The sequence below is a fragment of the Tachysurus vachellii genome, chromosome 1 (assembly GCF_030014155.1).
Source record: "Tachysurus vachellii isolate PV-2020 chromosome 1, HZAU_Pvac_v1, whole genome shotgun sequence".
Classification (NCBI taxonomy): Eukaryota; Metazoa; Chordata; class Actinopteri; order Siluriformes; family Bagridae; genus Tachysurus; species Tachysurus vachellii.
This window is the reverse complement of record NC_083460.1, coordinates 25,383,811-25,396,727: the sequence shown is the minus strand read 5'-3', so window position 1 is coordinate 25,396,727 and position 12,917 is coordinate 25,383,811. Positions and strand designations below refer to the sequence as shown.

At 45.1% G+C, this 12,917-nt stretch overlaps 1 protein-coding gene across 5 annotated transcripts in view; it reads left to right on the top strand.

The window, feature by feature from the left end:
• The window catches only part of patj (PATJ crumbs cell polarity complex component), a 126,483-nt gene that overhangs the window by 91,861 nt on the left and 21,705 nt on the right, over positions 1-12,917 (top strand). For all 5 annotated transcript variants that reach the window (XM_060879679.1, XM_060879684.1, XM_060879692.1 and 2 more), the window contains 3 exons: positions 10,826-10,898; positions 11,273-11,356; positions 12,816-12,908. In XM_060879679.1, the coding sequence (XP_060735662.1) occupies positions 10,826-10,898; positions 11,273-11,356; positions 12,816-12,908 (250 nt within the window). The remainder of the gene's footprint in view (positions 1-10,825; positions 10,899-11,272; positions 11,357-12,815; positions 12,909-12,917) is intronic.

Below are 12,917 nucleotides of genomic sequence, written 5' to 3'. Positions count from 1 at the left end.
TTGCAGCTCTGCTTCACATTTTAAGACGTACAGCACAACAATGTACATTTCTTATCCATTTCTAGCATTACATCCATTTCTATGACTGCGGATCATTCAAATCCTGACGTTAACTGACTTTCTAAGTGACAATGTGTTTATTGATTTATTACGTAATAATACAGATTGTGATTAGATATCTGACCACAAACACTGTTGCTAATTCCACGTCTAGCTTCATACCATTTAGCAGGTATAAATGTGCTGTATAATTCCCAGATTATGTGCTGAAGCCACTGCTTAAGCCATTTTTTCCCCTCTACACTTCAGATTACTTATACAAGTAACAAATAGTCTAATTTGACTAATGCTGATTAGACTCTGTTTTAACTCGAGGAATCTTTAAGCATCTGAGCATTTGATTTATTTGCTTCTGCATGTGATATTAGCAATTTGTCCACTGCACAGTGTTATCACAAGCTGGTGTCCTAAGTATCACTAATCTTGCCAAATCAGACCTCAGTATTTGAGCTCAAGTGTCCTCCTTTAGCCAAGAGCTTTGGTCACAGATCACCTCACTGCCTTATCTATGTTACCGAGTCACTAATTAGCCTTGCAAATATGCTCCTGGATCAGCTGTTGACACACCTTAAGAGGATATAAAGTGACTCAGTGAGCAGTAGAGGATTAGCCATTGTAATGTGCTAAGTGAATATTAGAGCATGTGGAACTTTTAAAGAGGATTGATGTGCGCTTTCTGGAAATGACAGGTGGATAATATCGCTGCAGTGTTATGAAATATTTTTATATTATCTACCGGCTGATAAAGTGGCGTTACAGGAGCCATCACCGGTCAGCCCATGCCTTGTTAATTGGAATAGATTGTATTATTGGAATGCAGTTATTTCAGAAGGAAGATGTCTCTCAGGGCTGAACAGGAATATTCTTATAAATGGTTATCCAGTTATGGTATCATTTTAAATATTAACGTCAGTCCGATAACCTGCAAAAGAATCTTTAGATAACATGCAGCACCATCATTAAAGCAAAATCTTTAGGCACTTTTACTGTTATGCAGGAAGGAGATGGTTTTCAGCTCTGAATAAAAAGACTTAAATCTATAATTGACACAAATCATGTAGCTCTGCTTTGCAATTTGGTCCCATTTTACAGTAGAAGCAATATCGCACATGTGAAAACCTTTCAAAACAGGGAGAACAAAAAGAAACAATAGGTTACTTTCGTAACCCCGGTTCTCTGAAACATCGAGTGGAGAGATCCACCTACGGGAAGGGCATCCGTTCCTGACCTCTACAGAAGCATCCAATTGCACCAAGTCTGGCTTGACAGACAGGAGCGCGTGCCAAAGGCAGGTAAGGTAACGCCCCTTACCCGAGTGCATAATGCACCTGCACACGCTACGTTTCCTCAGTGAGCATATTCGCTTCTCGTGCAGCAAGCGGGGCAAACTTGGTGGATCTCTCCACTCGATGTTTCAGAGAACCGGGGTTACAAAAGTAACCTATTGTTCTCTTTCATCATCTCGTGTTCGAGATCCACCTATGGGAGATATAGACAACTCCCCAGTTGCCCAATACACTCACAGCGAGGCCCTGTAAGCCAGAGGACGGCCAAAAAGGTGGTGCTCGGCACGTCACAAAGCAGCAGACATAACATACTGCGTGGGGTAAACAACCCAGCCAAAGAGAAACACGACATGTGGCAACATGCATGTTAGAACCCCGCTGATGTCCAACAAGCGAGCCGCCTGCAGGAAAAGAGCATGTATATAAACATGTGAATGGACCAACCTGGGCGTCAGGAGAGGGGGAGACTATATGCTTGAAACATGCATAACCAGGCCGGGCAGACAGGGTTGAAAGGAGTGCGGGCCTAGTAGCACGTGGCTACAAAGAGCCCACACTTAAGACCGCATGAGCTACCGTGGTACGGGTAACATCAAGCCGGTAGTGCCTGACAAAGGTGTGCGGAGAGGACCAGCTCGCGGCAGCACAAAAGTCCTGCAGGGGCACTCCCCCAAACAGAGCCCGAGAAGCAGCCAAGCCTCTAGTGGAGTGAGCTCTGAGGCCACCTGGGGGCTGCACGCCCCCAGATTCATACGCTGAGGAGTTGGCTCCCACAATCCAGCGAGAGAGGCGTTGCTTAGAGATGGGTTTCCCCGTGTTCGGCGGGGCCCAAGAGACGAAGAGCTGGTCGCTCCTCCGAAAAGAGTTAGTCCTGTCCATATACGCCCGTAGGGCACGCACAGGGCACAAAGCATTCAACCTCTGATCCTCCGCAGAAGAAAAGGGAGGAGGGTGAAAAGCGGAGAGCTCAATCACACCAACAGAGAAGGCTGGAAAGCACTTAGGCATGAAGGCCGGGTTAGGCCTAAGCAAAACCTTATCTCCACAGAGCGAGAATTTGGTGCACGAGGAATGAACCGAGAGCGCATGCAAATCAGAGCCGTCTTGAAGGACAGCAGTTTGAGGGAGATATCCCCAGGGGCTCAAAAGGCTGTTGGGCCAGCACCTCCAGCACCATGGAGAGATCCCAATCCGGGACCACACTTCTGGTGACCGGCAAGGCGCGGCGTGCGCCCTTCATAAATCTACGGACAAGGGGGTGCTGTCCCACCGTAGTGTCACCAAAACCGGCGTGACACGCAGCGATAGCCGCCAAGTAGACCTTAATCGTCGAAAAGGTTCTGCCACGATCAATAAGGTCCTGCAAAAAACCCAGAATATCAGCGACAGAGCACAGATACGAAACGAGCTGGCGCTCCTCGCACCACTCCTCAAACACACGCCATTTGCAATCATAGAGCGAACGTGTGGAAGAGGCCCTGGCATTCTGAATAGTGGCAATAACACGCGGGGGAAGCCCCATAGTGCTTAATTCGCCCTCTCACGGGCCGGGCCCAGAGAGCCACCCTGTCTGGGTGAGGATGAAAGATTTCCCCGTTCACTTGGGCCAGGAGGTCCGTGCGCAGCGGGAGGGGCCAGGGCTCCGCATATAGCAGAGGTATTATCTCCGCTAGCCAAGGTGCCTTGGGCCACCTGGGAGCTACGAGGATCAGAGACAAACCCTGTACAGCGACCCTGGCCAGAGTCGGAGATATCAGGCAGAGCGGAGGGAAAGCGTAGAGTAGCGCGCTGGGCCACGGATGAGCCAGAGTGTCCACACCGAGGGGGGCATCCTTGTCCCAACGCGAGAAGAACATAGGATAGTGGGTGTTTTTGCACGAGGCGAAGAGATCGACAGCAGCCTGGCCAAACCTCTCCCAAAGCAGCCTCACTATCTGAGGGTGGAGCCGCCACTCTCCGTAGAGCGGGTTCCCCTCGACAAAAGGTCTGCACCCCTGTTCAAAAAGCCCGGGATGTGAGTCGCCCGTAACGACAGGAAATGCCGTGCGCTCCACACCAACAGCTTGTGAGCCAGCGTGTGAAGCTTGGAGGAGCGCATGCTGCCTTGGCGGTTGATATGTGCTACAGCTGTCGTATTGTCGCAACGCACCAGCACATGATGTTCCCGCAGGTGGGGCAAGAAATGCTTTAGAGCCTTCAACACAGTGAGGAGCTCTAAGTAATTTATATGGGCTCTGCCCTCTTATCTGCCCTCTTGAGTGGCTCCCCACCCTGTCAAAGAGGCATCTGTCGTTACCACTTTCCGCAGCATGATCGCCCCGAGAGGGGTCCCATCGTAACGGAATTCAGCTCCAAGCCCAAGAATATAACTTCCTGAGCGGGAGTGAAATTGCTCTTTGACACATTGACTCTGAAACCGAGCGCAGCGATGTGTGAGCGCACACGGGCAGTGTTTTGAATCACTTTCTCTCTCGAATCGGCTATAATAAGCCAATCGTCTATATAAGCCAAGATCCTGAGACCCGCCGCTCTCAGCGGCGCAAGCCCCGCCTCCGCACACAGACAGAACGTCCTCGGACTCAGTGCGAACCCGAACGGGAGAACCGTGAATTCGTAACATATGCCTTGGTGGGCAAAACGAAGGAATTTCATATGCAGAGGATAGATGCTTATGTGAAAAAAAGCATCGCTTAGATCGACCGAGCAAAAGCAATCGTTCTGCTTTATCGATCGTATGAGAGAGCCGTGTGTCAACATTCTGAAGTTGTATTTCCGTAAATGTTTGTTCAACACTCTGAGATCCAGAATAGGACGGTGAGAGCCGTCCTTTTTCGGGACCAGGAAATAGTGAGAGTAAAACCCCTGATCGCTTAGATGCGGGGCTACAACTCGAATCGCTCCCTTCCGGAGAAGAGATGAGATTTCGTCTGTCAGAATGTGGGCGGAGCTCTGGTCCGTGTGGGACCAGACCACTCCGTTGAACCGCGGGTGTGATTTGGCAAACTGAAGTCTGTAACCCCTCGTGACTGTGTGAATCACCCAATCGGGGGCTGAGACCGACAGCCAGGCCATCACGTGACTCCCGAGCGGCCCCATCACGTGACTCCCCGGGACGCCGGGAGCCGATCGGGCCGGATCGTTCATTAATGGCGCAACGGCGCCCTCCAGTGGCAAAACCAGAGAGGTTAACATTTTTTTGTGGAAAACTGGGGCCGTATCCTTTATTGAAACTGTGAGAGGAGTGTGAAGAGGGGTGTTTGGTGACACTGCTTCTGCACTCACACACTGCTTCTGCGTCCCACGTCCTTCCCCACTGGAACAGGGGAACGCACTCCAGATGACACGGGGGTACAGTGAAGCCTGTGCGGAACAAAGAACAACCCCCGCCTGCGAGGGGGGCTTACCTCACCGAAAGAGAACCTCCGTCTTTTGGACGGGCGAACCTGGAGGGTAGAACAGGTGTTCGGGGGGCTGGCCGCCCATGAACACGGACCGAAAACCCCCTGTGGCCAAACATCAGGTCGGCCGCTTTCATTTCTGGACCGAAGGGGCGGGGTTGGGAGGCTTCCTAGCCGCGGCTGCGGCGAAGTACACCTTACCCCAGGGCCTAGCGGGGGGGTGGGGGTCCCGCTCTGCTGAGCCTGTGGTTTCCCACGGGGTTTGTTGGTCCTGCCCGTGTAGTGGGACTGGCCTCCCGCAGCAGGAGAGTTAGGCGGCTGCCCAGATGGCGTCTGGTGCTGCACCGGCTTCCTAGGGAAAACACAGCTTGAAAGCCTCGTCCTCCTTCTTCTTATGCCTAGACCCGCCATATCCTTCACCTCAAGCCCCGCGAGACCGTGTTTCAGGTCAAGCGGATCACCCCAGCAATGTCTCGTGTTTAGCACACGCAGGGAGGACGGGCAGAAGCTGCTTCCTCTGGCCGGTAGGAGGCCCCAGAAGCGTGCCGTCATATACATCTCTCTCCTGATCCGAAGCATGCAGGAGAGCCGGCCATCCGAAGTTGAGCCGCGTGGCAGCGTGCTCACAAAGCTCCAGCAGTACCAATAAAGGCTGGGCGGAGGGAGCCTGAGGGACCGCGGAAGACGGGATGGCTTCCTCGTCATCCGAGCCATCGAGAAGGCCCACCTCGACCTCGTCCCCGGAACCTGCCGGTCCGTCGGGGAAACGGTCGTCGGGCGGTAGCAAATCCTCAAACGGGGAAGGACACATGTTGGCCCAGTCAGAGGAAGTTGCACCGCGGGAGGCCCCCGGGTGCGCAGCGTCGTTGTCTTTTTCCCCCTCCGAGTCGGACAGCCAGAAATCGACACACTGGGCAGCGGCTGTTTTGAGCCTGCGACGCAGGAGCTTTTTTGGGAGCGCCAGACAATGGCTACAGTTCTCCGGGAGGTCAAGAGCTTCTTGCGCATGCTTGAGCCCCGTGCAGACAATGCAGAAGGGATGGGAATCCCTCGTGGCGATGAGCGTGCTGCATAGGCCGTCCACCAGAGTAACCGGCGCCGCATTAGAAAGGGCCATGGAAAAAAAAAAAAGGCAGACGGGCAGCCCACAGAAAAAAAGGGGGGCGCGAGCGTGGGTGGCTCGTGAAGCTAACCTGGCTGAGGACGAGCACGTCCAGCGGAGGCTGATCAGCCGATATGTCCTCCTAAAGGCAGCAAGTGCAGTCCAAAAAAACAGGGAGCTGTGAGGTAGGAGCAGAAGTCGCAAGAAGAGAATGTTTACTGAGGAAAGGTAGCGCGTGCAGGTGCATTATGCACTCGGGTAAGGGGCGTTACCTTACCTGCCTTTGGCACGCACTCCTGTCTGTCAAGCCAGACTTGGTGCAATTGGATGCTTCTGTAGAGGTCAGGAACGGATGCCCTTCCCATAGGTGGATCTCGAACACGAGATGATGAAAGAGAACCTAAAATAGGTTTAACTAAATGGTCCAAAAGGTTGTTTCATTGACAAACTGATATTCTGTAAAGATTTTACTGTATTATTGATTTCATTTAATTCTTTATAATTCATAATTCATGGTAGTATGATAACACAGAGCTGGAACCCAGCAGAGGTGCTAAAAAACCTTAAGGCAAATACAGTTGTTCTTTATATTGCGATGGTAATAATCAGGGAGCACATTCATAATAATCAGGGAGCACCCGTTCATAAAATGTTCCAAAAATCCAAAAATATTTGGACGGTTTTCTGTAAACATACATTAATCACGTCTAGTCATTAAACAGTGTATGTTTACTTATGGATTTATTTCTGTGGATTGTTTCGATAGTTTCTAGTCAAAAACAGCTTCTCCTTCCTGGCAGCTGGGCTTTCACAAAAGTTTTGAATGTTGTGAAGGCATCGTAGACCTGTGTGAATGATGTTTTCTTGTATCAAAGGTCATTTGTCAGCCCTGATTGAATATCAGGGAGAAAAAAAGGGGGCCTCAAAATGCATTGCCATGGAAACAATAGTCGGCAACAGACAGGAAGAAAAAGCTTTTGTATAGAGCAGTAATGCTAAAATGTCTCCTTGATGCACCCTGTAGTGCCACTGATGATCAGATCATGTTGCACATCAGCGTGAGGGATAGCGCTGCTCTGTTTAACTGAGATTAACCTGTTACACAGCATTATTTACTTACTTATTACTTACTTGACTACACTGGAACTAAACAGCATGGTGGTGTAGCAGGTTAGTGTAATGACTTACAGCTCCAGGGTCCCGAGTTTGTGTGTGTGTGTGTGTGTGTGTGTGTGGTACATGCTGTAGTGCAATGTATTTTTAACAAACCAATGTCTATGATGATAAAATCTAAGTTTTAATACAAAGATATTTAACCCTTAACAACAGTGACATTGTAACCCTTATGTAAGAAATTTAGCTTTTACATTTGTATTTTTTAAGTTTTGCCTCTTTGTAAATGGTAATTGCATTAACGCATGCTATCATAAGGCTGAAATAAGATCACAGGCTGAACTGTCAGGGCCAAACCTCAAGGAGGGCACAAATCATCAGTTCATTCACATGAATCAAGAATAGGTTGGAGCATAGCAGCCTGCCTGACCACAGTCAGAGATAATCTAAGGAATTACATTTTAAAGAAATCATCAGATAAAAATGAGGAGCCAGTGTCACTGCCTCAGTGTCAGAAAGAGCTGTTTGCTCTGCAGGAACAAAGTCCTACAGAAAGATGAGACAAAGATTAACGATTTATTTTCAAATGATCTGAGTCCTGAACATTTACCTCTCCTGAGCACACCAGGACAGACACAGATCAACGGTCATTTGAGAAAGCGGGTGTCTTAACAGATAAAAATTCAGACCCATGTGCAGCGATAACATAAAAAGGATATTATTAGGAAAAATAACAAAGGGCTGGAAACACTGGGAACACAAACAATAAAAAAGAGACAGCAAATTAAAGACAAGGAACAAGACAACAAACAAAGAGACAAAAAAAACAGAGCAGGCTGTTGACATCCTCCATGGGCAAGATGTGAGGCGCCGTCCCTCACGGGAAAACAGGAAGTGAAGCGGCGTCCCTCACAGGAACAGGTGCGGTCCACCAAGAACAAAATCCTGAAAAAAATACCAAAGGCCAGAGTAAAAGCTCTATGATAGAAAAAATGCCAGGCGTGAGGTTATCCCACAGGGTCTGAGTCTATTCTGAGTCCTCCTGTCAGGGAACAGGTGTGTCTTAACAAATAAAATACAGACCCAAGTGCAGGGATAACTTAAAAGGGGGTGTATTACGTTAAAGAAAAAAACCCAATAAAAACATAGCAGGCTGGTGACATCAGGCTGTGTTCCCGTGTTTTGTATTTCCAGTTTCCTAGTGTTATTTTTTTCCCTTAATAAACCCCCTTTTACATGATCCGTGCACTTGGGTCTGTATTTTATCTATGAAGACACCACGGTTCTGTGTCAGTCATCGAAAAAAAGGTTAGTTAAAGAATAACCACAACATAAGCAAGAATAGGACAGAGAAGACAAATTGGAAGATATTTTGTACACCCTGTTCATTTTGGGTATTCTCATTGTGCTAATGAAGCACTTTTACAAAATGTTTACAGTCCATTAAGAAGAAATCAATGAGTCTTAGAAAAACCCATCCACTGGAGGAGAAAATGGAGCTTGAGAGAGACTTTATTATTATGATTATACATCCTGAATATTTTATTTATTTTAGTCTTTTGGAGAGGAGATTTTATGGACATTGATTGCATTATAATTTATAGCATTCGAAATATGCAAATGACTGTTTGTCGTTATGGAGTTCTGCAATAGGATGCAATACAGGATGCATGGAGGCACGCAGTAGTAAAATGCATTTAATGATAAGAATTTTATTATGATCTATTGCATTTTTTAAAGAAAAAACCTCACCACTGCCATGGTTGGGGTTCCAGCATGCACTTAGCTGGATGCCAGGATGCACTTCTGTGTAAGTTCACCAGCTTAGTCTAGGCATCTGCTTTATCATCTATCAGGTCTCTTCTCCCAGTGTGCTAAGCTGTCCACCAGTTCTGTGCGAGTGCCCTGGGGAAAAGATACTGTAGTTGCTTTTCATTTTGTGCCCTCATCCTTCCAGACTGGGGTGTTAATCATGTGGCAGGAGAAAGACTAACTGCAAGTCAGGATTAAAACACTTGGGGATGCGCTGTTAGGTAAACAGTGTGATTTAGTGGAGATACTGTTACTAAGCCAAAGAGTATTAATTGCATTTAACTGCACATACCCTAATACTTCTGTAATATGCATAATACTGTTTTATTTAATAAAAAATGACACAACAAAGTTTTTATTTTTAATCTTTTTTTTTTCTTGGGGGGGGCTTACATTTTGTTGTCGCATATCTGTGTGAACATCCTGTTATTACTTATGTTATAACCGCTAAAAATAATTTATTAATAATGTGTAAAATAATTTTCCCTCATTTTTCTTTAAAAAAAAAAATCAGTCAATCAATAAAAAGGAAAAAATATTGATTACGTATAAACATTATCTGATATGTCATGGTTTTATTATCAATATTGATATCAGAACAGAAATTGACGTCATGCCGTCTCCAGTAATAAAACCAGAAATTGCAGATTATGTTAATGATGAACCCACAATATTTTATGCTTTAAGTCTTTCTCATGAAGTTCCAGCTTCACATATGACGAGCACTAACACTCTCGACTGCTTTAAAACACTAAATAAATGTCTCCTCGCAGATTCATTAATGACTAATGGCATTAACGAATCATTGTCTTTGTTAAACATTTAGCACATTTGCTCAATCTGTTCATTAGAATCCTTAGATTCTACAGTTCGTCTAAATGAGCTATTACTTTAGAAAGGATAACTGTAGCTGTTCTTGTATAGAAAGTTCTGATGGCTAAATAAACAGCTCATGAAAGTCCCATTATTTACATCACAACAATTTGTTTAAAAATTCTCTTTAAATCCAGCACATCTGCTCTGTCACAGCCTGCTCCAGTGTGCCGTGTTTTGGAGCTTACTCAGATATTTGACATAGTCTCAGTGGAGGTTCTACAGATCTGCAGCACTGTTTTTTGAGCTCATTTGATTCTCCACACAACCATAGACGTTATTAAAAGCTGCCCCTGTGTTTAGCTAGGCTTCAGAACGCTTGTCCTGAGCATATGGAACACACGCACAAAGAGAGATAGAGATAGAGAGATAGATACTGGGATGTGTAAAGCAAACCCAGGGAACTGGGGCAGTGTAAATGAATGACAGCTGACTAAATGTGTGACATGGTTTTTTGGATTATAAGTGAGTGAGTGACATTTGTGCATGCACTTGTTGAGGACATGACAGATGTGATTTTGTTTTCCCCGAGCGTTGCATACAGTGCAGCTTTAAAGCTGTTACTAATCACAAGGACATTTTGCAATCTGTCAAAAAATTTGCCTTTGATTTCAATGAGAAAAAATATCTTGATCCAGACACCAAGACATGGCAGTATACGAATTTTTACTTTCTGTTGTCCGACACTTCAGTCAGTTTGATATGGTCCGTAGTGAAGCATCAGTGTTCTGATCTTTTGTTGTCACTTGATTCTCAGTCAACAATTTATATTGAGAAGGAAACTGGACCTCCCTTCAGAAGCATGTTCTAACCAATAAAAGCCACCAATGCTTTTTTTTTTATTGTAGATGGATTTCAGATAGCAAATTATGTAAAAACTAAAACAATGATTTCAAATGTAATGAAACTTTTGGCTTTGAAAGACTCAGGAAATGAACACTTTCTGAAGTACTCAAAGCAGTCCATCCAACCACCACCAACATCCATGCCACGACCAAACACAACAGTCTCTTAGGTACTGCAGGATGAAGCAGCTTGTTTGATGAAGGAGAACAGAAAGGAATGACCACATGATTACACTGGTCATTCTCTGGACCTGCTGATTATTCACTTCTGTATAGTAGTATATGTGAATGCCTACTGTCATTGAGGTTAATGGATATGTTTTATCTTTTGTACAGGAATGAAGATGCTATCAATCAAATGGCAGTTCCACCTTTTCCCTACCAACCTTCCTTTCTCTCCTTAAACGAGGTGCAGTAAAATTTAATCTCTTTTTCCCGGATGTTGTAGTCTTTTGGAGCAGATAATGCCTGTAGAAAGTGTTTCACTGCATCAGAATTTGAGATGAAATCTACATGCTCACCACAGGCTTTCTTATAAATCTAGCAGGCTGTATTTATAATAATATATCCGTAGAAAACATCAGTGGCGCTCGGTATGAATTATTGTTACAGCGCTGACAGCCACTGAATTGACAGTGATAAATATGCTCTGCTATCATACAGTCAAAGATTGAGCCATTGCCTGCTACTGGAGCTGGAACCTAGAGATTGTAGCAAGTTAGGATTTGTTTTATTCTCCACTTTTATGAAGCACCATATCTGAAGTCAGATCATGGATTTCAGATTCATCCAAGCCTTCCAGAAGCTGCGATACCTGCAGAGAAGCCGCAGCCCCCGGAGAGTCTCCCAGAGCCGCTGCTAAGCCAGGTTAGAGAAGTTCATGCTTTTTATCTTCTGCTGAAGTGGCTAAAAATTATAACTTATCACACTGGCAGAAAGAACAACCCACTAACACTAGTCTACTTGGATCTAAAGTTTGTCTAAACATATCTATTACGAGATCTGAAAAAATCTTCTTTCTTTAATATCCGATCCACCATTTTTGCTGATATCAGTCTGATATGGCTCCTGAGTATCCTATCAGTGCCATCTCTATTATCTATTATTAATAATGTTGTATACTGGGGGAAAGTTCAGACACTAAAACAAACCCTACTGGCTTCAGTAACTGCTAGTGTACACACAGTTTGGGAAATAAATCTGTTCTGAGGCTGTCAGTCAGAACTACTTATCCAAATGTATTGATTGCCAAAAGACAAGGTTTTGTGTCGGTTTCTCAGCTCATGATAACACATTGGAGTAGTTGTCTATGGTAACTGAACATCAGCTGCAGTTGTGGTAGACAAATAAGTTCTGTTCTTTACAAAGTATTGCTTCAAGTGTTGCTTCGAGTGCCTCAAACAGTGTAGATGTTTTTTCTACACGCAGTACAGGATCAATACTGTGGATTTTTTGGGTTTTGTACCAAGTTCATATACCAACATTTTCTATGAATACTTCACATTTTATAATACCATGAGTTTTGTACATTTTGAGATGTATCAGATTTCAGATTTGCAGGACTTCAGATTCAGTATTATTTAAAATGGGTGTTTAAGCTGTATTAAATCCATACTCCAGGTAGGAAAGATGAAATTCACTAAGCCAGTAACCAGTGTTTAATCTCTAGTGGAATATTAGTTAGCTTGTAGAGGATGAATCATGTTCTAAGAAACCTCAAGCTTTACTGTTATGTGTGTTAATTAACAGTAGTGTGAGATTATTACATTTTTAACAATGTAATGATGTTCACATATTCCTTATTAGCTATCATTATTAAGCATTATTACTGTAGGTTTAGGCTCAGCCTCAGACGTCCACTGGTGTCTAACTGGCATGTAAGTCATGATCTGATCGGTTTTCCACGAGTCCACCGATTTCCAGTCCAAGCCATCAGGCTGCTCTACTTTTCTCATGGAAGAAGTAAACACTACAGCTTCCAATGGTAACAATGAGCGCTTATGAGGATCGGCTAAACAGTGGAGTTTTCTAAATGATCTGAAGTTCAGAGTCCAGAACTTCTGGGACTACATTATTTGATTGGATTAAACATTGCAATTTTTGACTTTTTTTCAGTTTCTCTGACTAAACAGTGTTCTCTAAACCAGATCTGAGCCTGTTTGTGCAGCTTCTTCACAACACTTCTCAAATCAGCAGAATATCTGTCATTTCCTTCCATTCGTTCAGTGGTGTTAAATGCGTCTTTGTCCTATACGGAGCTCAGGTATAGAGGTGTGACCCAGTTGTGACTGTAAGAGGAGACATTGCTTTTTTATTTTGTCTCCAGAGCCAGGAGCAGTCGAGTGAGGTCACTCCAGAGAGCTCAGGGTCTACAGAGGTGGTGGACAAGAGCCTAAAGGATGGCGAGGCTGCCTCAAAAGTGAGCGAT